Source organism: Lontra canadensis, unplaced genomic scaffold (assembly GCF_010015895.1).
Source record: "Lontra canadensis isolate GAN:19392208 unplaced genomic scaffold, GSC_riverotter_1.0 scaffold27, whole genome shotgun sequence".
Classification (NCBI taxonomy): domain Eukaryota; kingdom Metazoa; phylum Chordata; class Mammalia; order Carnivora; family Mustelidae; genus Lontra; species Lontra canadensis.
Window position 1 is genome coordinate 6,133,584 of NW_022631021.1, and position 27,122 is coordinate 6,160,705.

Consider the following 27,122-nt stretch of genomic DNA (forward strand, 5'->3'; position numbering starts at 1 on the left):
ATCTCTGTCACTTACTACCTGGTAACAACAAATAACAAATAAGAACACACTTATAGCCAAAACGGGAGATTTTACCACATTTTTCTTGATAGTTGATAGCGCTAGCAGCCGTAAATTCATTAAAAATATGAAAAGTTTGAACGGAATGACTTATAAATGTAACCTAGCAGATGTATTTGGAACACTTAACCCAGCAACATGATGAATATACATTCCTAATATAGGTAAAACAAGTCAAAGAATATTAAAGTACTGAAATCACATACCGTTTCCTAACCGCAATGAAGATAAACCAGAAATCAACCATAAAGACAACTAGAAAATGAATATGTTTGGAAACAAAGAAACACACCCCTGGAAATAAAGGGTGCTTTAGTTATTAGCAAGAGACAAAGATATAGTCAGATTACCTCAGCATGTGTGGGATTTTTATAAGGATATAAAGTAAGGACACCCAGGGAACTGACTCTGTAGACAAATAGCCAGTTCTTGCGAAATTGGAATGCTGTTCATTGCCATTTAGTAAATAATAACTACACTAATATCCTAATATCACTCTAGTAACTGTTGTTTCAGAAGCAAGCATTTGTTGTTCCCTTTTCTGGTCATTCCTCTATTCTCATGTTTTCTCTATCTCTGACACTCTCTCTGCTTTGCTTTTAACCCTTTTTACTTTCATCCCTGCCTTATAGTAGTTGGTTTATTCATGGTTTCTACTGTCTCATGGCTTTTGCCTATGACCTTCTTTCTCTCTTGGTTTCTGCCATTGTTTAGTAACTGAGTCTCTTTCTTTTGTGTTCCATGCTTAAATCATCCAAAAGAAATAATGTGAATACTTCAGTTATCATTCTTCTAATAGAAACCACCCTAAATCAGCCGATTATGCAGCAGCTCCTTTGAAAAATTACTAGTCCTCCTCATGTCCATGCTGTAGATGATTACATCTGGCCTAAGTGTCAACCTCTGATTCAGGATGGCAGAGTTACTTGATACAACACGTGGTAACTTTTAGACAAGAAATATGACTGGTCCTTTATTTCGGAAGAAGACTGACTATGGGAAGGCACTCAATTTCTTGGATTTCTAAGGAAGGGAAAAATGACAACTCCTAATATAGGAAAACGTATCTAGTGTATACTTCATAATAGTTTTATTTACCTTTATTGCTTTAAATCAAAGATTTCCCAAACAAATTATTATTGGTATGTTGTGAGATTTCCCATGTGGGCTAGTGTATATAAAGTAGTTCCTATGGAGTCCTGTCATTGACCTACATATTGTTTCTGTTTATATCCAGAAAATGGAGGAGATGCGTCTATTATTTTAATAAGCCATTTTATATATTAATGAAAAAAACTAAATAACCCTAAATCAAAGAATAAATTGCTCACAAAAATTAGAAAATATTGAGAATCAAACGATAAAAAGAACAACATATCAAAACTTGTGGAACGTAGCTAAAGCAGTACTTAGGGGGGAGCCTATAAACTTAAATGTGTATAACAGAAAAGAGGAAATACTACAACTAATAAGCTAACCATCTACTTATAGAAGTTTTAAAAAGAGAGTAAAATAAGCCTTTAGAAAGTGAGAGGAAATACTAAAGTCAAAAGCAAACCTAATAAAACAAAACGCACAAGAGAGAATTAACATCAGGTTAGTTCTTTCAAAAAACTAATAAAATGACAAACTTCTGGTGGGACCGATCAAGAAAAAAAGAATGAAGACACAAATAACTTATATCAGGAACAAAACAGGAAAATGCTACAGATACTGCAGATGTTAAAAATATAATTGAAGGATATTATGAATTACTTGGTGCCAATAAATTTAGAACTCCTTCAAAAACATAATTTATCAAAACTGATTGAAAAAGAAATATAGTATTTCCACTAATATTGTTCAGCTGAATTGAACCACAAGGAACATAATACACATCACAGAAATCCAAATTGAACAATGGTCTACAAAACTACTGGCCAATACTCTTCAAGAAAGACAAAGAAAATAGAACTATTCAGACTGAATGAGTCTAAAGAATTTAATGGGTTATGACAACTGAATGCAATGTGTGATCCTGAATTTGATCCTGGAAAAGGGGAAAAGTCACAAAGGACATTATTAAGACAAATGATAAAAATTTGAAATGAATTTTACATTCGCTATCAGTATTTTAACAATATTAAATTTCATAAAGTTGATCACTTTAGTATAGTTAAGCAAGAAAGTACCTTTGTTCTTAGTCAATATACCCTGAAGTATTATTTATATAAAAGAACATGATGCTGGGGCGCCTGGGTAGTTCAGTCAGTTAAGCATCTGCCTTCAGCTCAGGTTATGATCTCAAGATCCTGGGATCAAGCCCCACATCAGGCTCTCTGCTCAAAAGAGAGTCTCCTTCTCCCTCTCCCTCTGTTCTCTCTCTCTCCCTCAAGTAAATAAAATCTTAAAGAAAAAAGAACATGATGCCTCCAATTAACAAATGATTTGGGGAAAAAAATGCATGTACATCTGTATGTGTATATGTATGTACCTAATTATAAAAGAAGGAATGATAAAGAAAATATGCCAAAATGATAACTTTGATTCTGGTGAAGAGATTCTGTACTACTTCAGTAATTCCTCTGTAACTTCTGTATTATATTTTATAAGTTTTATGATTTTTCTTTCATATTTGTTTTCAAGCCACCTGGAACTGAATTTTATATAGTATTTTCCCACATGAATACTTAATTGTCCCAACATCATTTGAACTTTTCCTTGCTGATCTGCATTTATTATGTCCAAGTATGGAGAAGTCTTTGTCTGTCCTCTGCTCTGCTCTTCTACCTACACTAACACTAAAACTAAGACCTCTAGTTTATCGAAAGACAGCACAAAGACAGTGAAAAAAACCAAACTGTGACACAAGAGATTTATTTACAAAAATATAACAAAGGCCAGTATTTAGAATACATAGAAAAGTATTCCAAATTTAGAAGAAAAACAAAGGTAATCCTATAGACAAAAGGTCAAACAATTTTCAGGCACTTCACAAATAAGAAATCTACACAGCCAGTAGTCACATAAAATAGTGCTCAATTGCACAGGTTATCAGAGAGATGCAAATTAAAACCACAATGGTACCAGACCAGCCAGATTTTGAAAATTTGCCAAAATCAAGAGTTTGGGAGTATGTGGAATAACAAAGCTCTCATCCAGTGTTGGTGGGAGTGAAATTGGAACCACTTTGGAAAAGAGTGGGGCATCTACTAGTAAATAACTGATGTTATGCATATCCTATGGTAAAGCAATTTCCTTTACAAGTAAGTCAGTCAGAGAAATGGGCATGCCAGGAAATATGCACAAGAATGTTTGTAGTAGTTTGATTTGTAGTAGCTAGAAGTTAGAAGCAATCCAAATGTCCATCAACAATAGAGTAGATACACTAATTGTGGGTATATGCAAATGAAATATACGACACCAACGAAAATAAACAGTCTATAGCTACTGACAAAAACAGATTAATCGCACAAACACAATCTTGAGTGAAAGCAGCAAGATAAAAATAATATACACTGCATGATCTCATTTATATAGAATTCAGTAACATAGGCGGAATAACATAATAGACTAAAACAACTTGTATTATTTAGTATGCATAAATGGATGGTAAAACTAAGAGAGAAGTGATAAACTCATCACAAAAGACAGAATGGTTGATTATTTCTCAATGTCAGGGTGGGAACAGAAATTGGAAAACACACAGAGGACTTCTGCACTGTTGACAATTTTCTATTTCCTGATCTGGGTGAGAGTTAAAAGGATATGTGCTTTTAATTAATTGTTAAAATGTGCATGTTTTATGCACTTTTCTGATTTTCATGTTTTATAATTAAGAAAAGAAAAATGAAACAAGAAAACTAGTGTTTTTGAGCACCTGCTAGTAGGTCAGGAAAATTAGTGTGTGTACAGAACATTTAAGGAGATAACTGGAAAAGTAGTCAGACGTTTAATGTATCAAAGCCTCTTGATAAGCTATACAATAAAATTGTACAGAAATGTCTGCACAGGGTCCATAGTAAGCCTACAGTAAACATGTATGTCTAGATTATACTCCCCCTGACCTTCCGGGTTTGTAATACACATCCCTAAATGAGGCAAAAGGAGGAAAAGCTGGAGAGAAAGATTCTAAATTAGTTTAAGATGGCTCTCTTGTTTCTGATTTCTATTCCTAACGACACCTGGCTATCTGGCTATAATACCCGTTCTCGGGTCCCAGGGGCTAGCCTGTATCAAATATTTTTCTGTTTTGGTTACATTTGGATGATTTTTCTTACTGGCAGGGATTGTAACTAAGATAGAGCATGTGCTGGGTGGCACATGGCACAGGTTAAGTGGCTGCCTTCAGCTCAGGCCATGATCCAAGGTTCTGGGATATAGTTCTGCATCAGGCTCCCTGTTCAGCAGGGAATCTGCTTGTTCCTCTCCCTCTGCCTCTCATCCCTGCTTGTGCTTTCTCTCATTCTGCTCTCTCTCTCAAATAAATAAAATATTTAAAAAAAGAAATCAAACAGTAACACAATAGTAAATGTCTCTTTTCTAATTTATCAACATATGGGTAAATATCAGTCTTTTTATTCATAAGAAATTTCTACATCAAAATATTCTAACATCGCTTTTTAACTTACCCTCAAAGTATGGTGCTCTTGTGCTAATAAAAGTCTTAGTTCTTCATGTAGCGTTATAACTTCCAGAAACTGTCCCCATAAAGCCATTAGAAGTGAACAAAGTTGTGCAAGATTCATATTTATAAGTTCTGCCAGTTCATCAGGATTTTCTATTTTCTGAAATGACAAGAAAAGAACTTCACTGCTTCCTGAGACTTACCATGTCTAAATATAATGTGTTATTGAGAACATTAATACAAAAGCAAATTTTTAGTTTTAAAAAGAAATGTGTGTGTGTATGTGCATGTGCTTGTATGTGTAGAGATCAAGTGACCAATGGCTTTTCCTATGTGATAGTTACTGTAGCAATTTTCAACAACTTAATTGATATTTCAGTATCTGAGAAATCTTGTTACTGAAATAATGTCCAATATAGTTTAAAATTACAAATCAGGATTCTACAGAGCATGATCAACTTCAAACATTAGAATTCTGGGAATTTTAAACAATGTACAAATCATGATGAAAGTTATAAAATTTTTGAAAGATAATAAAATCTTAAAATAAGATTTTTTTTTCTCCAATCTGCTAAGTAAAGTACTTAAAAGATCTATAACTCTTCAGAAGGGAGAGAGATACCTTTAAGTACTAGCTGCTTTTCCTTCACTCTTATGTTCCTAAGTTCCATATTGCATATGGTAATTCTCTTAGAGAGTCATCGAACACTTCTTTCTCTTTTCTAACAATTCCATTTACCCACTGTTTACTGAGCACATTTTAAATGCTAAGGCCCACATTCCAATCTAACTCAAAGATTAATATGAGAAGCTCAGTTTAGTAACGAAAGAAAAGTGGGTAAACAATTTTAATATACTGTTGTGAGTGTTCTAATAGTGGTATTAAATTACCCATTTATTAAATATTCACCTAAACTGATGATACAAGTTAAAATTAATGAATTATACAATGAAATGTAGAATCTTCTATAAGGCATTTGTATTTCTTGAATAGGTAAAAAAAGGATTTTTGGACAAAGAATAATAAAAGACGATAAATCGGAATGATTCCTTCTCTTTTGGACAAGCATTTTTACTATAAGGACAAGCTTTTTGTTAATTCACTGAGGCAGCAGTGTTCAGGCAGATAGTATCTTGCTAGAAAAATTTGCCTTCAATTACTAGTAATACTAGGAAATCTACCATTAAATATATAGATAGATGCTGATTTCATTTCCCCATCCTAAAGAAGCAGAAGTAGTCTCTTCAGGTTAAGGTTGAAAGCCATACCATCTATATAGTAATGACTGCTAAATCTTTCTATCTGTATCACATCTCTCCAGGGCTCTAGACCCATCACCTACTAGATGACTATATTTGGATGTGAAAAGGAAGGTATTCAAGTTCAGTATATCCTAAAGAGTACTAATTATATCTCTATCCTCCCTTTCTTAAAAAAAAAAAAAAACCTCAAAATGTTGCTTATGACATATGATATATCCTTACTCAGTTTATTTTTACTTCATTTTGAAGTCTGCAATTCAGCAGGCTTTTCTTCTTCCCCCTGCAAACTGAGCTTCTACTTATCTATGCTAACTCAGAGAGGACATAAAACAAAAATTCAGCAAAATTAGTAAGAAGGGAAGGGATGATGTCTTATTCACTCTCGTGACTTTGGTTACCAGTACACAGTAGTCACTAAATATTTAGTAAGTGAATAAATGAATGGATGAATAAGGAATTACAGGCTTCAGATAAGGAAAAAGGCCCCCAAATTTATGGACAAACTCAGAAAATGTTGAAAAATTCCAGAATTCTGGAATGGAAGCTAACAGACTCAACATGTAATAAATATTAAACCATCAATGTATAATAAGCCTATAGATGTATTTTGCCCCAGAAAATAGTTTATAGATGTATTAGGAATGAAGCTAACAAGTTTTTCACATCTCTCTTAAGAATATACAGAAGATTAAAGTGCTCTCTAAAATAAATGGAAGCACACAGCCTTCTTCCAAGAATAGTTTCAACGGAGTTTAGAAAAAGACTTGAATAAGCACTTGACAGTAACTAGACAGTGTTGTGTAAGGCAAGCAGTGCTATTCTTAGTATAAATCTACACAGAAGTAGAAATAATTCTCTTAGTTTACCATAGGTTGAATAATGTAAACAACTCTTTTTTTAATCCCCTGAGAGCAAGGCTGTCTAGATACCTTGCAATTATTAATTTTACTTTTCAGAAATCATGGGACCAAGGCTCTGAGAGGACTTCAGTATTTTCATTATTAAGAAAGCATCCTTCCAAACATAAATAAATTACTCCTCTAGTTTACATAAATCTTTATGTCTCAAAATATAAATAATAATATTTTTATGTCAAAAGGAAATTAGGATTAAGTTTGACAAGCTGTTTTATATGTATAAAGGCAGGAATAATAAGATCTTACATTGGTATAGTATTTTCTCAAATAACGTTCATTATCTTGTCTTACATGGACATGCACTTTTTCATAGCAGTCACTAATCTTGATTACAAAATATTGCTTACTTAAATAGACTTGGAAAATAGATAAAGAAGAAAAACGTTCATTTTAGTGTAGAGCCTTCCATTTTTTCAGTTATAAACACAAACTCTAGAATCATATAAACTATTATGCCATTTTCGTTGAGTAAGGACTTTCCTCTATCGTCAATCATTTACTGAAAGCACATTTTTAAGGTTATATAACTTTTTTAGATTGCAAGTATCTCATAATTCATTTAACCATTCTCTTATCATTGGTATTTACTTAGGTTAATATTCTTATATTATAAATTATAATGTATATGAGTCTGATTGTTCATTTGATACTGACTGAAAAGTAATACTCCGTCTTTGGATATATACTGCCAAAACAATCTATGAAAAAGATCTCCAAGGTGAGAGATCTATGAGAGATATAAAATAATCTGTATCTTACCACAGCTCAACAAGCATTACATTATTAGAAAAACACAGCCGATCTGACAGGTTAAAAAAGATATGAGAATACTTAAAATTTTGTTTGATAATTAGTGAAACTGAGTATTTTTCATTTATTAGCCTATTTTGTAAATGGGTATCCTATACAAACTTGAAAAATGGGAAGTACCAGGTTTTCCTATTGATTTGTAAGAACTCTTCAAGTATTAAGTTTTTTACCTAGTCTATCTGCTGCCAAAATTTACCCTAAGTTGTTGATGTTAAACTATATGATGTCCACTTATATACTGAAATTTAAATATGTGTACCTAAAAAATTTATTAGTAATACATGAATACACATATTTTTAAATTTAATATAGATGGATATAGAGCAAAGAATAAAAATTTTCCTTTATAATCCCATCCTTCATGCAACTCTTTTCTGTATTATTAAGTTTAGAATACGTATACACACACATGTCATATATATGTATATGTATATATTACATATATCTCCTTTTAAATATTTAATATGTAATCATAGACACACGATCAAATTCATACATAGCTTTTTGCTTTTGAAACATATATAAAATCATATTCATATTTTTCTCTAATCATTTTAATTAATATATCCTGAAGAGCTTTTCAGCATGAAATTGGTACCTGGCATCATGGATCAATAAATATTTCTTGAATTAAATAATCCATGTCAGTGTACAGAAATTTGCCTAATTCTTCTGAAGGGCTACATGGGAACTTATAGTAATAATGCAATTCTTTATATTCATGTTTATGCTCCTGTATTAGCATTTCTGTGAAATATAGGCATATCCCTTTTTCACAGGGTGTTTTGAAACTGATACACAGGTGCACTTTATAGCTTGTGATCATTAATGATGTGCCAGTTTTAAATACTGCAAATAGTTTCTTCCAAGTATATTGTTTGCTTTCAACTTTTCAATCTACCATGTATGTTTTTAAAAAGTTTCAAATCATCAATATCATACTTTGTTCTTTACTGTTACTCTGAAGAAATTATCTCGTATCCCAAGATCAGATTGTTTATATACATATGTATATACAAGTGTTTTTCCTAATTTTGGGGGTCATTTAACATTTTTAGTCTTTTTAGAATTTCCATAACATGGTAAAAAGAACCAATTTTACCATTCTATTTAGAGAATCTAATGTTTGTGATAGTTTAGCAAATATTTAGTTCTTAGACATGATTGTTTCAGTGACATTCAGTTCCATTTACTTGTCTTTTTATTCTTTAGAGAAGTCATAGTATATTTTCATGACTATAGTTTTATTTACATTTTAACATACAGTTGGGAAAGTCCCTCTACGCTAATATGGATTTTTAAAGTTTATCTAAGTCATTATTACTTTCTTCAAGTGAGCTTTAAAATAAATCAAATTTTAACATTTCCAATGGTATTTTGATATGGATACATCAATTATTAAGTTAAAAACGTATCTTCCAGTAATTATTCCTCTTTCCATTCGAAAGTATGTTTACTTATTCAAATATCTCAGTGAAATAGTGCAGTTTTTTTTTAAAATTAATTGCATACATCTTAGATTACTTCTAAATGTTTAGCGTTCTTTTGGCAACTATTATAACAACATTAATGATTCTTAAAGAAAATATTTATCTTATTTGAGCTGTGAGGAAAGCCTTTAGGAGAATATACGTAATTACTTGTATACCCTGCATATGTATAATTGTATAAGGAGAAGGTAGATACCTTTTCAAAGGGGTCTAGTCCTCATTCAAATTTACATACAGATACACATTCCAAAGCCAAATATATGTTGTTTGACTCAAGTCTCTGATTTTGTCCATTAATGTAGCTAACTGAGAGTGAAATACATAGTGATCTTAAAATAAAAACCTTTAAAATAGAACATTTAGTTCCATCACCAAAAAAAGGGGGGGATAAGAAAAATATATTCAATTTAATTTTAAGAATAAACTAGTGGAAAAATGGTCTGAGACACACACTTATTTGTTGAAATAAAACAATTTTTATTTCTAAACTATCATTTTATAAAAATATAGAAGTTTAAGGATGCTTTAAAAATTTGTCTAGAAATTCTTCTGAGTAAACAAACTAAAAAAAGTGCACACTTTTGATAGTTAATCATCTTTGCTATTTCATTTATAAGCAGAATAAAGTACATTTTAAAGATTTAATTTTATGCTGAAGCCAAAAGTCTTTTATCAACTAAGTTGTGATCCTACCATGAGGAAGGATAAATCATTATTAAGTTTTCTTAGATGAAATATTTAGAATAGGAAACACAATCCAGTAAAATAACTCAATGTTAATTTAAAGAAATCCAAGTACCTTAACTTCTTCACAAAGTTCAGTAAGTCGAGCTTCTACATCCATTTCCTCTGAAAGGAGTAAAGAGTAATTAAAGGAAATATTTCAATGTTAGATCTGAAAACTATTTTGAAATTATCTAAACACAGTTGGCCCCTGAACAATATAGGGGTTAGGAGGATCAACCCCCACTGCAGTCAAAAAATCCATTTATTAACTTCTGACTCCCTTAAAACTTAACTACTAATAGCTTACTAATGACGAGAAGACTTATCAATAACAAACAGTTGATTAATACATTATTTTGTACTCTATATGTATTATATACTGTATTCTTATAAAAATAAGCTAGAAGAAAAAAATGTTAAAATCATAAGAGAAAATACACTTATAGTCCTATACTGTATCTTTTGGGGAAAAAAAAAAAAATCCCTGTATAAGTGGACCTGTGCAGTTCAAGCCCAGGTTTTTAAGCATATATTACCTTTAAAAAACCAGAAGGTTGAGAAGTATCTGGACTATATTCAATGAAGTGAATTTCAATGTAAAATATTGACATGAACACAGTAATCATGAAGGTAACATGATAACTATTAAATTCTGTGTTCTGATTATCAGTGTTCCAGGTCTCATAAGAAGCTAACACTGTCAAGGAAATACTGACTGTGGACCTAAAGTAACTTGCACAACTGCATCACAGAAAAGATAAAACATATCATTAGGTTTTACTGCATTTCATACACTGTAAATTTCAATAAAATTTAGCATTTGTTTAGATATATACATGCTTTGTTTTTTAGAAAAGGTGCTCCTAAAAAAATTCAAGTCAAATTAATTTTTATAGCCAAAACATATTTAAAAATTACCTGGAGCGTAAGTTATTTAATGGTAATGAATGACAAATCCTTTTCAACAATAATTAAGTTTTTAGTTTAGTTTAATACATTGTTTTCTCTAAGACAGCCTAAAACTGAGGCAAAATTTTTCCATACAATCCAATATTTAATGTATGCTATAATTTCCATAAGTGTACAGATTAATTTATAATTAAAATGATAATATTTATAAGGGACTACAGAAACTAACAGAACAGAAAGGTTTACTGGCCATTTTTTACAGGGAAGGAATTTCACTAAGGCCTGAAATATGTTTAGATACACCTAATTTTTAATTAGAAATCACACGAAAATGAGTTCTCCTACAAGAACTATTTTAGCATAGTTGTAATTACACAGAATTCCATAACCTTGTTGTTTCACAACCTTGTTAACTGGTCTTTTTCACAAAACGACAAGAACAGATTCAAAGACATCCCTGAATTTATTCATCAGATCATTATTTCATAAGGTAGACTTTAGTGTATACTATTTGATAAAAAAAAACCAAAACATTTAAATTTGATAAAATAAAGTTACATTTATTTGGTAAAAACAACCAACCTATCATGTGAACAACAAATACTACACTAGTAATTAAAACCAGTATGACACACATATAGTTTGAAAGTCACAAAACAGATAAATAAAGTTGTAACTAGATACGAGAGAGAGATTGCAAATTTGGTCAATCCGCTGATGACTAAGGAAGTCAGCTAATATTTCACAAATTATTTTACTGTCAATCAATGGCTTCTAATACAGGTTTTCCAAAATTAAAAAAAAAAACAAAGCTAGCAGAACCTGTATTAAAGTCATAACTTCCATATGTCAACGTCTGTTTTCATATTACTCATAAGCTATTCCTTTGATAGGAAAAAAATCAGTAAAATTAATCTTAGTAAGTTAGATATCCTACCTATAAATTTTTAAAAAATGAAAACCTTTTTAAAGTTCTGAGTTTTGATACATTTTTCTAGTCTTTGCATATAGGAGTCTAAATGCATTAAGCTGGTATGTTTGCATTATGGCTAGCAAGAGCTACTTCAAGATGAGGCAAACAGCTTAAAGAATATTTCAAAGCAAAAACTTAAAAATTTTAGAATTGATTTCAAAATCATTTAGGATTTTCAAATGAGTTTAAAATTCTATTTTAATTTCTCTTTAAAGTTTATTTACACATATATAATTATACATAACTGTATAAAAGTAAATTATTGTCTCACATAAATTCTTTTTTTAATTTGGCTCCTGCTGGTAATCCAAGGTTACAGTGTAAAACATATCCTTCCATACTTTTCAAATATACATTTACATAGGGCACACATCAAAAATATTGCAAATTTGCTTCCAGACTACAATAAAGCTAACATTGCAATAAAATGAGTCAAATAAATGCTCTGGTTTCCCTAAATATCAGAAATGCATGTAAAAGTTATGTTTATACTATACTGTAGCCTATTAAATGTGCACTGTGTCTAAAAAATGTACATAAATTTAAAAATATTTCATTGCTAAAAAAATACTACCACCATTTGAGTTTTTAGTGAGTTGTAATATTTTCACTGATGGCGGGTCTTGTCTTGATGTTGATGACTGCTGACTGAGCAGGGGTGGAGGTAGCTATGGCAATTTCTTAAAATAAGACAATGAAGCTTGTCACATCCATGGACTCCTTCCTTTCATGAAAGATTTCTCTGTAGCATGAGATGCTGTTTCATAGCATTTACCCACAGCAGAACTTCTTTAAAATTGGACTCAATCTTCTCAAAACTTGTCACTGCTTTATCAACTAAGTTTAGGTAACATTCTAAACCCTTTGTTGCCATTTCAACAATCAACACAGCATTTTCGCCAGCAGTAGATTGCATCTCAAGAAACTACTCTCTTCACTTATCCATAAGAAGCAAGTGCTCCTCTGTTGAAGTTTGATCAAGAGATTCCAGCACTTTGGTCCCATCTTCAGGCTCCACGTCTAGGTCTAGTTCTCTTGCTGTTTCCACCACAACTGCAGTCACTTCCTCCACAGAAGTCCTGAACTCCTCTCCTCAAAGGCATCCGTGTGGGTTGGAATCAACTTCTTCCAAACTCCTTTTAATGGTCATATTTTGACCTCTTCCCATGAATCACACGTTCTTCACGGCATCAAAATGATGCCTCCTTTCCAGAAGGTTTTCAATTTACTTTGTCTGAATCCATCAGAGGAACCATTACCTAGCACAGCTGCAGCCTTACAAAATGTATTCTTTAAATAATAAGACTTGAAAGTTGAATGACCTTGATCCACGGGCTGCAGAATGGATGCTGTGTTAAGCAGGCATGAAAACAACATTAATCTCACCGAACATCTCCATCAGAGCTCTTGGGGGACCAGGTGCACCGTCAATGAGCAGTCATATTTTGAAAGGCATCTTTCTTTCTGAGCCGTAGGTCTCATCAGTGGGCTTAAAATACTAAGTAAACCATGTTATGGGCAGATGGGCTGTCATCCAGGCTTTGTTTGTTCTACTTACGGAGCACAGACCGAGTAGATTTAGCGTAATCCTTAAAAGTCCCAGGATTTAGAGAATGGCAAATGAACACTGGCTTCAACTTAAAGTCACCAGCTGCATTAGCCCCTAATAGGAGAGTTAGCCTGTTCTTCGAAGCTTCGAAGCCAGGCACTGACTTCTCCTCTCTAGCTATGAAAGTCCTAGAAGGCATCATTTTCCAGTAGAAGGCTATTTTGTCTACACTAAAAATCCATTGTTCAGTGTAGGCACCCTCATTTCTTATCTCAGCTAGATCTTCTGGAGAACTTGCTGCAGCTTCTCCATCAGCACCTGCTCGTCACCCTGCGCACTTTGATGTTATTGATACAGTTTCTATACTTAAGCCTCATGAACCAATCTTAGTAGCTTTCAACTTTTCTTCTTTAGCTTCCTCACTTCTCTTGGCCTTCATAAAACTGAAGAGAGTTAGAGCCTTGCTTAGGATTATGTTTTGTCTCAAGGGAATATTGTGGCTGGTTTGATTTTTTTTTTAAGTTTGTATTTAAATTCCAGTTAGTTAACATGCAGTATAAGATTAGTTTCAGGTATACAATATAGTGATTCAACACTTCCATACATCACCCAGGCACATCACAAGTGTACTCCTTAGTCCCCATCACCTATTTTACCCATTTTCCCACCCACCTTCCGTCTGTTAACTATTAGTTTGTTCTCTACACTTAAGAGTCTGTTTCTTGGTTTGTCTCTCTCTTTCTCTTTTTCCCTATGCTCATCTGTTTTGTTTCTTAAATTCCACACAAGTGAAATTGCTACTAAAACTGCCTCCATGGGGATCTGGGTGGCTCAGCAGGTTAAAGCCTCTGCCTTCGGCTCAGATCATGATCCCAGGGTCCTGGAATCAAGCCCCGCATCGGGCTCTCTGCTCAGCGATGAGCCTGCTTCCCTTCCTCTCTCTGCCTGCCTCTCTGCCTACTTGTGATCTCTGCCTGTCAAATAAATAAATAAAATCTTTAAAAAAATAAATAAATAAAACCGCCTCCATAATAGCAGTAAGGCTGTTTTGCTTTCTCAACATTCATGTGTTCATTGGAACAGCACTTTAAATTTCCTTCAAGAACTTTTCCTTTTCATTTACGTCTTGGTTAAGTGGTTGGTGAAAGAGGCCTAGCTTCTGGCCTATCATAGCTTTCAAGGCATCATCCTTGCCTAAGCTTAATCCTTTCTAGCTTTTGACTTAAAATGAGAGATGTGGAACTCTTCCTTTCACTTACACACTTCAAGGCCACTGTACGGTTATTAATTGGCCTAATTTCAATATTGTTGTGTTTCACGGAATAGGAGACTCAAGAAGAGGGAGAGAGATGAGGGAAAAGCTGGTCAGTGAAGCAGTCAGAACACTTATTTATTAATCAGTTCACCATCTTACGTGGATGTGGTTCTTGGTGCCCCCAAAACAATTACAACAGTAACAACAAAAATCACTGAGCACAGATCACTGTAACAAATATAATAATAATGAAAACATTTGAAAGATTGTGAGAATTACCAAAACATAACACACAGACATGGAGTGAGAAAATGCTGTTCGAAAAGTATTGCCAACAGACTTGTTTGATGCACGGTTCCACAAAATTTCAATTTGTAAAAAATGAAGTGGCTGTGAAGTACAATAAAATGAAGTATAGAGGTTTGGAGTCACTTTTTTACAAAGACATGATTGTGTTTTACACGTTTCTGCAATTTGCTTTTTTCTCTCTGCAATTCTACATAGAAATCTGGTATGCAGCCCTAAAGTTTATTTTTTTTCTAATAGCTGCATAATATTCCTTGGTGTGAATGCCTTAGATTTCCTCCATATTCTAATCTTTGTCAATTGATAGGCACTTATTTTCAGTGTTTGGTCACTAACAATACTATAATAAACATGCTTATACATAAATCTTTACACTAGTACTCATATTTCTATGATATAGGTTAACAAAAGTGAGGATGCTAGGTCAAATGGTAAATGTAGACTAAATCTACTTTCTAAACCACCCATCCGTTCATTTATTCATTTACTCAACAGATATTTATAACACGGCTCAGAAAATGCCATTATAATACTAGGTATTAAGGCTAATATCTCAATGAGATATTATTTAATTAACTCCACTGTGGTTTGAATCAGGTCTTTTCCCACCCAACCAAAAACTGGGACCTTCTTTATATAGGACTTATATAAGCAGCACCCTATACAGTTAACTTAGAATTTTAGAATACTCAAATGTAAACTGATAGGCTGGCAATACAATAGTTTAAACAAGAAGTATGTTTTTATTGCTAAAAGGACACTAAAACATGTCAGAAATGATCAAAATTTCATACTATGACTTCTTTAATTTTATATTCATTTTATAAGAATATAAATATGTATTCTAAAATAATGACCATAATTACATCTTTAAACTTTCTTTTCTCTTTCCTGATAATATGATCAGTTTTTCCATTAAAAGTTTTAGTGAAAATTGGCCTAACTTAAATTTTTCTGAGCTAGTTCTCATCTCAGAAGTAATAAGAAAGATATTTTCTCCTTAATTTCCTTATTTTCATACTTCTGAAAACCAAGAAACAAACACTATGACCTTATTTTTTATTTCTACAGCTTTTCATAATTTTTAAAAAAACTGCAATGCGTCTATGCAACACAAAATAAAAACCTTCAATATACTATGAAAGGACAGTAAGTTAGTATTATTGCTATATAAGAACAAAAGTCTAAAATATACAGGGAAATATATAAATAAAATAATGAGATCAGAATATTTCCCTGAAAACAGTAATATCTGAATAGTGGTGATTTGATACTATTTTCCTTTTTTGGATACTATTTTGTTTGTTAAGTTTAGAACAATAAAAAAAAAAATCCAAATTGACATAAAAAGCAAAACTAGATACTGAAGTGGTTTCTTTATTTCTTTAATATCATTAAACCAACAAATTCTGGCAATAAACATGGTTTCCAAAAAGTGCTCTTTGTAGGAACTGTAAAAAGAATATGGAAAAAAGCCATGGTTTGTATTTACCATTTCAAGTTTTAATTACAAACTGCAATATTATAAATTAAGAAATTAACCAAAGTTATCTACAAATAAACTGATCCTAGAAGTTCTAAACTAATAGTGGTAGAAACATTCTATATTAATAAATACATATTTATGAAATTTGACACTAATTTAAAGCAAAGTTTCATACTAATAAAAAGGGATTACTTACTTAACCTATTTTAAACGTACCTAGACAGGTGTCTTTCTGGGTTCGTGGCTGTTTTCTTCTGAGAAGGCGTTCATAAAGGACCTGCATGTTGGCCTTGGCTAGTTATAAGGATTACACACATCACTAATTACTAATACTCCTTTTACAACAAAGTTTACTAGAATTTTCCAACTTCTTATTAGTTGACTTAGTATTGATCTGAGAGTGCAGTTAGAACACTAAAGCAGAGTATTTCAGTTAGTTAATTAGCTTATTAGAATTGCAAATGATGTACATTCAAGTTTATATTGCTTTGTTTTTTGTTTCTATTTAAATGTATGTACCATTCAACATTTCATAATCCAATATTATTTTTTTGTTTTAATTTCTTGAACTCAGAATTTCAGAGCTGGCAGGGATCTCAAGAGATGAGCTAGATCAACCCCTGCTTTTACAAGTGTAGATACTAGGGCCTAGAAAGATTACGTGATTTGCCAAAGCCTAGATTCCAGAACTTCCTAGATTCCAGACTTCCATTTCCAGTAAGAGCTCCTTGTACCAAACTAGTATTTAACTACATGTCATCAAAAAAAAAAAAAAAAAATGTACATCATTCAACTAGGAGAAAGGAAAATGGCAAAAGCAGAAAGGAATTTAAGGCATTATTTTAAAAGAGGGAATAGAATTTAGATACATATTTTAAAGCATGATATAGTTTAAGACTTTTAAGTATATACTTAATTGAAAACTCAAGAAAAATATCAAATAGTATAAAGAAATACAATAAACATCCTCTACTCAAGAATTATTTTAGGGGTACCTGCCTAGTGCAGTTGGTTAATTGTCCGACACTTGGTTTTGGCTCAGGTCACGATCTCAGGGTCATGACATCGAGCCCTGTGTCAGGCTCCATGTTCGGCATGGACCCTGCCTGAGACTCTGTATCCCTCTCCCATTGCCCCTGTCCCCTGCTCTCTCTCTCTAAAATAAACAAATTTTTCTTAAAAAAAAAAAAAAAGAGAAAACCAAAACTACTTTATATCCACTTATTAAAACTGGTGAATATAATGATATTTAGTCAACAGTGTTTTATGGAAGTATTATCTAGTACTTGAATTTAATTTTGCTAGGATAAAAATAAATAATGTTAATAATTCAGAATATGTAATTGTTTTAAACAGTTAAAAGAATTTTTAGATGTTCCCTAGAAGATACATTCAAGATAAATTAAAATTTATAATAAACAAAATATAAATATGAAAATTTTAAGAATAACATAAAATGCTACCAATAAATATTTATTGAAGATGAGTCTTGATTTTAAAAATCCCTAGGAAACTGTAATCATCTTTGTTTTGATGTCTATATACTTTTCAAGTAACAACAAAAACTGTATTGTGCCATTTCATTAATTCATTTATTCAACAAATGTATTTTGAGTAGGTAGGATGTGTGAGATACTAATAATTTTATTTATCACTATTATTTGCTTATTTAAGACTAGAGTCTAGGTTTGCTTTAGAATTTGGTTTCTGATATTTTATCAAATAATCTGGAATAAAGTTTATATTCATTTAGTAACTAACTCCTGAAATTAAATATAAGGAAGGGCTTTTAATTATGATATTTTCTATATTATATTACATGTGTAAGGTCAAACGAATTCATATAACATAAAATCCATCCTTACTGTGAGAAAATTTAAAACCTGATAAATGAATTATCATGCTGACTTAGATTAATAAACTAGCAATTGTGCTAATACTGTGTATTTGAAATAAATCTGTGCTTTGAAGAGATGCTCATTTTAATTACTAATTATATATTTTACCAGCAAACATCTTTTTAAAGAAAATTTTTTTTTCTAAGTTAAAATGTGATTCATGTGTTTTTTATTCTCAAGTATTACATATTAAGTCTATTTGAATATTACATGCAAATAGATGTCTTCCTTATACAGGTATTTATGGGTCCACCTCATATACGACTCTCTATATTAAAAACTCAGGAAGTCCCATCTCTCTGGGTCCCATTTCTCCTTTCATCCCCATGCTGGACTGATCACTTATTAAAGGAAGAGGAGAAGTCAAAGCTCTTTAAAGAGAGAGACCCTATTTTTTCCTCAGCATCTAGCTCAAGACCTGACAAAGTAGATGCCATAAAAATCCCAAGGAACTCACACATTAAGAAGTCTCACTCCCAGAGCTACTTTACACCCTCTGCCTTTTGGATGTCCTTATCTTTCCTCCTAGTCACACACATCTGGTTCCCTTTGATCACCCTATCTTTCAAATGAAATCCACTTCGTATATACAGTCCCAAAACTAGTGACAGAAATGGCCAAACATGCATTCTAAACTACAAGATAATGCCTCTATGAATTCTACCACATCATTCAACACCTAAACAATGAACAAATTCTCTTGTAGAAATACCATCATACACTGGCTTCTGAGTTCCATACCACTTTTTTTATAATTCCATTTTTCAAGTACAATGTACTGTCCTTCATTAATATTGTGGTTTAATAGCTTGGTAGTTTGTCATTAACCAAAATTTATAAATGTGATTCTAAGAAGATGTGTTGGAGTTCCCAAAAAACAAATTAAAAAATATATGGAGCATAATTTTTCCATTAGTTGAGGATAATGATAGCCTAAATTAGTTCTATTTTACAAACATTTCTTTCATTTTCTAAGGGATTTTCCCAAGGGAAATAGATTTTCCTAAGGGAAATGGAAGAATTCTAGGTATACAAAATAGCAAGGAAGAAGAGTATTTCAGAGAACAGTAATCAAAAGGATTCCACCATTTTTGTCTTGGGTAAGAATATATGAGTAAAAAAAATTTTTTTTCCTATTGCTTGTACCTCTGTATAAACATTGGGATACTTGAATTAAGTATTCCAAATGGTCAATTGAACAATATCTGTTAATCATATCCATTGGAGTAGCTGCTGATAGGCAGTGGCACAATATCCAGCATTTTCTCACAGCTGAATTTAAGTGAGCTACAAATCATTACATGTTTTTTAATTCTTTTGTATCCCTAAATAGGCAATTATAAAAATAGGCTAATGACTCTCAAGCCCAATAATTATTTTCAGTAACAGTGACTATTTTTAAGAGTGCATCAATATTGTTAAGACTGAGATCCTTGAGAAACAAAGAAATAAACAAAGAACACTGATTAATTCAAGTAAAATTTAAAAGTAATTCTTGATTTATTCAAGTATATATTGATAAAATTAATTTATTCTGAAGAGATAATTAAAATGTGCTTATTATAAGCTACTACCTGATGTTTGAAAAGAAAAGCTTTTTAAACTATCATAAAAGGTCTGAATAAAAACTTATTTTTGCTAATCCCCAAAATTTATCTTTTGCACAATACATGTTGCAATCTACAAATGGTATATACAAAATCAAGGTAATGTGATTTTCTGTTGCGTACTATAGCATATATGCAGATATTACTGTTGGACTAAAACCAAGGTTGATTTTTTTAGAGATCTACATAAATTTCAAAATGTTAAAATTGAGTAATGTTATTATTCTCTGATTTGAAATAAAAGAACTAAGATCTGAGATCACTTAAAGCCAAATGTGTATAAAAATGTTTCAAGTACCTACAATCTGCTTAGACTGTTAATTATTTAGAAGCACAGATTTAGTGTATTTTCCCAAAATTCTGTAGGTAATTACGTTTGTTTTCTAGTATGTTTTCTGATTTTAATAGGAGTAGAATATTGACATATATTTTATAAAAAGCTATCAAAAGACTCACTTCAAACTTAACACCAAGAAGTTATTTCTCAATATCATAAAAAATTTTTTTTTCAATTGCAGAAAGTAATTATCAAGAGTCAAAAAAGATGGAATTGAGAGAGAAGTAAAACTGAAGCATACAAACATTATAGTTTTAGCATAGAAAAACTATGGCAAAGCAGCTAACTAGCAAAATGAGAATGAAGAGAAGAATTGAACTATATGTTAGGTCTGGCTACTTTTAACATACCCAGTTCTAGTTTCTGACAAGAGGGAATCTCTTCTGTTACTGTAATGAAGTAGCTGTGCAATCCTTTGAAGGCTAGCAGCAAAGTGGCACAAAGTGTATAATGAAAATGATAGGCATGATGTAGAAAGGAGTCTGCAATGATGAAGCTGCAACCCTAAACAAAGAACAGATTTGGGATATAGAGTGTTAGTTACCAAAAATCTAAATACATTACATTTGAAACTTAGAAAATTAAAGGAAAAAATCCTAAGCGTTTATTAGTTAGTTATTCGAAAACACACACAAAAAAATCAGCAATATTGTAGGGAGTTGCTCTTATTCATACAAGTTATTTAAAAACATAAAATGTGACTCTAAAAATTTCAATTACAGTGGGTTTTTAAAGCAAGCAGATTAAATTATGGTTTTTGAAAATTTGAGATTCAAATTCCATTTGCACTGAGGGACAGATACTCTGCTTTTACAGCATAAGCCCCTTTCCTTCCAAGGGAATAGCAATTGTACTTGTAATACTGCAAGCTGGGTCTCAATTCTGGCAGTTGATCTTTACGAGCTCCTTTGAGTGACTTACCAGTTCTGTTAAGGGAGCAAGAAGTGATAGTAACAAGTTTAAAAAGGCACTAGCTGTCAAAGATCTCTACCCATTAAATCTGGTAAATCTTTATGAGGTTAATTTTTGCAATAAATAATTTGTTAAGATAATTTGTTAAGATCATATCTAACTTGATCTGTAAGTTGTTGAGCTCAAACAATTAATAAACATCACATTCACAGATGAAACAATTAAAAAACACATCACTTAAAATAAGAGGGAAAAAAGGGAGTATAAATGTATTAGTTCTTACATCTGGCGATAACTGTTTTGTGTAGTTAATACCAAAGACCACACTTTCAAGAGTAGGAATCACAGAATCTTTGTTTTGTGCTGGTGCATTTCTATTTAACCAAGTAGTCTTCACAGGGCGAGGAAAGCTGGAGGAATAAGTATTACACATTATTACTGCCATAACAGTCTATTTAAATGTTAAATGTTTACAAAAGAAAATCTTGTAAGAATAAAGAGCAGGGTTTTGCAAGGTTATAATTTCTAAAGTATTCTTAAATTTTTCCTTTAAATAACTGGAATAATTATGAAAAGACAATGAATATATAAAAAACTAAGACTAGATGCCTGAGGTAACTTCTCCATAATCAGGCTTCAGGAAGTCTTAAAGAATTCTAAAGATAAAACTGTGGAATCCACAGTAGCTAAACGACAAATGAGGATCAAGCTTTAATTTGGAAATACTGGACTGTCAGAACTGGTACCGAGTTTAAAAACCTAAAAATCATATATGGATTCTACTTACAGAAATAAAGAGCTTCCTACATAAATGTAGTAAAAGAGAAATTACTAAATCTACTTGTTCTCTATTTCTCAAAAAGAAGATATTTCCTTTCCCTTTACTACAAGTCTATGAACGCCATTAAGACAATCTTCAAGTAGTTTAAGGTACTGTCTCAATCCATATTATACGAACTCCTGCTGTTAGTATTAACATTACATTTAATATACTATAAATTCTATACAATAAGCATATTCTGCTTGAATGTTTAAAATCATATGCAATTTTGAGATAAAGTATTGGCTAATTGTAAGTAGGCCAAAGCATTTGGACAATTTGGCAGTTCGGCAAAAGGGAAAAGACAGAAAAGTGAATCAACTTTGCCATAAGCAGAAAGCAGTCTTCATTTGCAAAATCAATTTGCTTTGCAAATATTAAATATCCATATCCCAGCAAAGAAGGGAGGTTCAAGTCAATGGTAAATTACACTTACTACAATGTGTTTTTCAGAATTGAGTCATAAAAGTTATACTTTAAAAAGCTCAAATATAAAAATAGGCTATGTAAAGGGTGCCTGGCTGGCTCAGTGGGTTAAAGCCTCTGCCTTCAGCTCAGGTCATGATCCCAAGGTCCTGGGATCGAGTCCCGCATCGGGCTCTCTGCTCAGCAGGGAGCCTGCTTACCCCTCCCCTCTCTTTCTGCCTGCCTCTCTGCCTACTTGTGATCTCTGTCTGTCAAATTAATAAATAAAATCTTTAAAAAAAAAATAGGCTATGTAAAAAAACAAAGAAAGAAATCTCCTTGGGGTTCCACTTATTATAAATAATTGATTTAAGGTCTGTAGTTGGGTTAATCATAGAAATTGTTTTAATAAAAATAACACTTAAAAAGATGAGATTGTAAAATATTGTTTCATTTTGTTTAGAGGGGAAAAAAGCCCATCTGTAATGAAACTTCAGGAAAAACTTTGTCAAAGCATAGTGAGGAATGTTACCCTTAACATGACCCCTCTACCAACATGCACCAGCATAAAGCTCTTCTTTACCCTTTCCTTGCTTCCCTTCTCCAACCTCTCATTTATAGGCAAGGAAAAAGGCAGGGAGAGATGCTGCTTCTTTCATGGCGAGGCTCTAGCCGCCAGAGAGGGGATACGAAGGCCCATGGCAGCTGGTTAAGGCACAGCAACCTCAGCTGCTGCAGCACCTCAGTGTCTTTCCCACTCACTAACCAGAGCCAACAGTTAATCCTCTTGGCTTCTAATTGCGAGCCAAAAATGTCTTCTTCCAGTAGACAGTCTCTAGGAGATGAGCTGCCTCTTTCTCCTACTAGTCTGTGGCAAAAACTGCTGCATTGCAAGAGGAAGCACACATTTAACTCACTAGGATTAGTGATGTAAATATCACTAACTCTAGTCCGGGCCTTAGCCAGCAACATGAATAACTGAGCTAACCTCTATGAATTGTTTGTACATTTCTCAGAAGAGAAACTAAGCATTATACAGAAAGAAAACAAATAGTTATAAAGAAAAAGGAACGGTTCAAATATTTCAGTTAGGATTCTTACTGAAACTACAACAGGAGATTCAGAAAACTAAAGAAATGTATTTTATCAATAAACTTTAAGCATTAAAAACCTAACATGTAATTTTTAAAAAAGTAATATTGTATACTACTTATTTGAAAATTTAATTTCAAAAAGTCACTTTCTTATTAAAGAAGTTTCATTCAGCTATCATGTTATTACATATTAATTTATTCAATCAACATCTAAAATTTTTTAAAGTTTATAATAAAATTATATAACAGGAACACTGTCGTATACAAAAGTTATAGCAACCAAGAGAACAAGCTCTCGAAGGTTTAAGAGGTAAGACAAAGAGAGCACAACAACCAGTTACAGATCTAACTATAGAGTAAGGAAAGCAAAGCAAGTCATTAGGGGAAAGGGGAAGACTTCCTCCTGGCCCTGTGCTCTCAAGGCAACCACGGGACAACACAATGGAAGAGGTAAAAGAATGTAAAGATACGCACCATGGGAAGCTGTTATTTGTGGACATTATGTTAATTTGTATTGGTATTCTATATATTCTCAGGGTAATTATACAGAATTACCTACTTGGTTTTTCTGATCAATCAGTCTAACATTATAACCCTGAAGTATCAGTTGTTGGAATCCAAATTGACAAGAACTGTAGACAGTTCAGAAATCAAATTAATTTGGAGTCTTTTCATATAAGTTACTGATTTTGAAAGTGTCCATCTGTTGCCCATACCACAAATGGATGATGTTGTATTGTAAAAAACTGAAGAGCTTGAAACGTATTCTTATACAATGAAAAACAATCCATTTCCCTATGGAAGTGGGCAGAAAAATAACTATATGAATGTATTTATTACAATCTAGAATATTAGGTTCCTTTAAGCTCAAATGGTACAGGTTACACTTTAAAAACTTTATTAGTAAAGAGCCAAAAAATTGATTAATGACTTAGAAAACAAGAATTATTGGATAGCACAGATTTAAGAAAATTTTTTTTTTTTTTAAGATTTTATTTGTTTATTTGACAGACAGAGATCACAAGTAGACAGAGAGGCAGGGAGAGAGAGAGATTGGGAAGCAGGCTCCCCGCCGAGCAGAGAGCCCGACGCGGGACTCGATCCCAGGACCCTGAGATCATGACCCGAGCCGAAGGCAGCGGCTCAACCCACTGAGCCACCCAGGCGCCCAGATTTAAGAAAATTTTATGTGATCCAGATGAGACAAAGAAACAGAAAAAAATGAATATACTTTTTCAGAGTATGAACACTGTACAGCATTGCTTAAAAACACAGGTACAGACTAATCAATGCTGTATGTATACTTCCACACTACACTATTTTTCTTGGTCAGTTTATTTGACAAAGATTGTTCTATATTTCTGTATTAAAAGAGTTACCAATCTAATGTTCCCATGCTCTAAAATGTTATTTTATTACTCTAGTATAAAATGGAAGCATTTATTTAATAATTATAAATATAGAAATTCCTTATTACTTCAATTACCTTTATCAAAGTATACATTTACACTATAAAATAAAAGATATTACATTAATAAGGACCAGAGTATTGGTTAAATTTACCTTATTAGTGGCTGGTGCAGTGCAACCAATGATGCATGGACTGTGACGGACACCACAGAAAGGTGGAAGTAATCAAACATAACATTAACGTGATGATGAAGGCCTCTATGGAGGCTAAAATGCAGCTTCAATGTTCGGCTACTTATTAGTTGCAAGGTGTTCAGATCGTCTGCCCTAGAAAAAGCAACACAATCTGCACGTAAGTATGGCGTATTTAGTAAAGACTAATATTCTGTAGAGTAGTTTAAATTATCAAAACACTTAGTTTTTTAAAACTTAAAATGCGAATAATTTTTAAAGCAGTACATTTGCATTAGACAAAAATTTGAAATCTAGTAATAAGAAAATCATCAGATTTTACCTTTAGTTTTCTACCAGTCCATGATATGGACTGTTTTTTCACTAATGCCCCTATAAAATGCATCTTTTTTGATTAGGAATTACTTCTATCTTTCACTAAATTTTATTCCATAGGGAATACTGTTCATTCTAAGGCTATAGTATAACATAGGTCAAATCCTATAGTAATAAATCCCAAAAAGATAGTTAAAATTATTTTTCATTGTATAAAATTTTGTTTTTAAGTGCTGCTTGAACGTAAGCAAGCAATTGGTAGCTATTTGATTACAGATATTTAGTCTGTTATTAGATTTATGCACATAAAAAATTAAAACAATTGTTATGAGAATGATTTCCAAAGTATGTTTGTGTGCATATATATATGTATTTTAACTCATATATATAAGTACCCATAGTTAAGAAACTACTTACTCATTTCAGCTTGCTTCATTTACAAAATTTTGATTTGGTTTAAAATTTAATCCCTTAAGGAATTCTTTGTAATCAATAAGTTTTACAGAGGAGCAGTGCTACCACCTAAAAAAATTCTTATTCCTCCATGATAGTAAAGAGGATATCTCAAGTAGACCTTTCAAAAAGTAACTTATTAGTCATTTATCCTACAAGTGTTGCCTAAATTTATGTATAGTTTTCAAGAAGTACTTCTACAAGTACGTTTAAAATGAGGGAAAAAACCCTACAAAAATAAAATTGTTAAACAAATCTCTGATTCTTATTTTAAATGAACACAAGCACACTGTGTCCCTAAAATATATGACTGCATGTTCAGATATGTGAGCAAGTTCAGAGTAGCCAGTCCTAAAATTTCCTCAAAGGCTCTAGGAATTAACAAACTACAAACAACTGCAAGGTATAAGGTCATCAGTCTTGAAAACTCTCTAAATATTAAGAGTCCTACCTAAAGATGGCATCACTTATGCCATAAGAAAGATGGTCAGTGAGACAGTGAAAGAGAGTTCTGTTATATTTAAACGTCTCATAGTAGTGGTATTATACCAACAGTGGAGTTTCTAGAGTCTAGGAAATTATTTATTTCTTCAACTTGTCTGATGTGCTACCTGGGGCTCATGGAATTGACATGAGTACAAAAGAGTAGCCCTAACTACTCTCATGAGACTCCATGATTAGACAGAAGTAGTTCAAATAAACAAGAAAGGGAGAGGCTAAATTCTAACTAGAAAATGGAGAATAGGTAGCAGTTATGAGAAACTAAAGATTTTTTTTTTTAAAAGATTTTATTTATTTATTTGACAGACAGAGATCACAACCAGGCAGAGACACAGGCAGAGAGAGAGGAGGAAGCAGGCTCCTTGCTGAGCAGAGAGCCCGATGCGGGCCTTGATCCCAGGACCCCGAGTGAAGACAGAAGCTTTAACCCACTGAGCCACCAAGGCGCCCCGAAACTAAAGATTTTTAATTGTTTGAATAGCCTACTTACGAATAATCTCCATCTGTGAAGTGTAGATCCAAGGATAATAAAAAATTCATTTCTTCAAGGGTTTCTTCAATCTGAAGAGAAATTACAGTATAAGGTTTTCTGAATACTTAAAGTTAGAAATATGCCTGGAGGCTCTACAAAAAAAAATACTTATCTAAATATATATGAAGAAATGTTTACCTTTTTTTCATCCAACAACATTTTAACTTTGAAGATCATGACATCATTTAAAACAACCTCCTCATTTTTATACAGAATTTGAAATGTTTTACTGCAAATCAGAGAATCATGAACTGAAGCTGGAAAGGCTAAAGTCATACCTAAAACAAATAAGATAT

General features: G+C 32.3%; 1 protein-coding gene across 9 annotated transcripts in view; it reads right to left on the reverse strand.

Moving 5' to 3' along the window:
• The window catches only part of FAM135A (family with sequence similarity 135 member A), a 124,529-nt gene that overhangs the window by 53,248 nt on the left and 44,159 nt on the right, over positions 1–27,122 (reverse strand). For 5 of the 9 annotated variants that reach the window (XM_032864428.1, XM_032864429.1, XM_032864431.1 and 2 more), the window contains exons 5-12: positions 26,965–27,104; positions 26,785–26,855; positions 24,987–25,160; positions 21,388–21,514; positions 20,543–20,696; positions 16,567–16,644; positions 9,946–9,995; positions 4,671–4,826 (exon numbers count right to left, since the gene is read on the reverse strand). In XM_032864428.1, the coding sequence (XP_032720319.1) occupies positions 4,671–4,826; positions 9,946–9,995; positions 16,567–16,644; positions 20,543–20,696; positions 21,388–21,514; positions 24,987–25,160; positions 26,785–26,855; positions 26,965–27,104 (950 nt within the window). Of the gene's footprint in view, positions 1–4,670; positions 4,827–9,945; positions 9,996–16,566; positions 16,645–20,542; positions 20,697–21,387; positions 21,515–23,095; positions 23,213–24,986; positions 25,161–26,784; positions 26,856–26,964; positions 27,105–27,122 lie in introns of all 9 variants that reach the window. The other 4 variants (XM_032864430.1, XM_032864432.1, XM_032864435.1 and 1 more) reach the window with 2 other exon arrangements.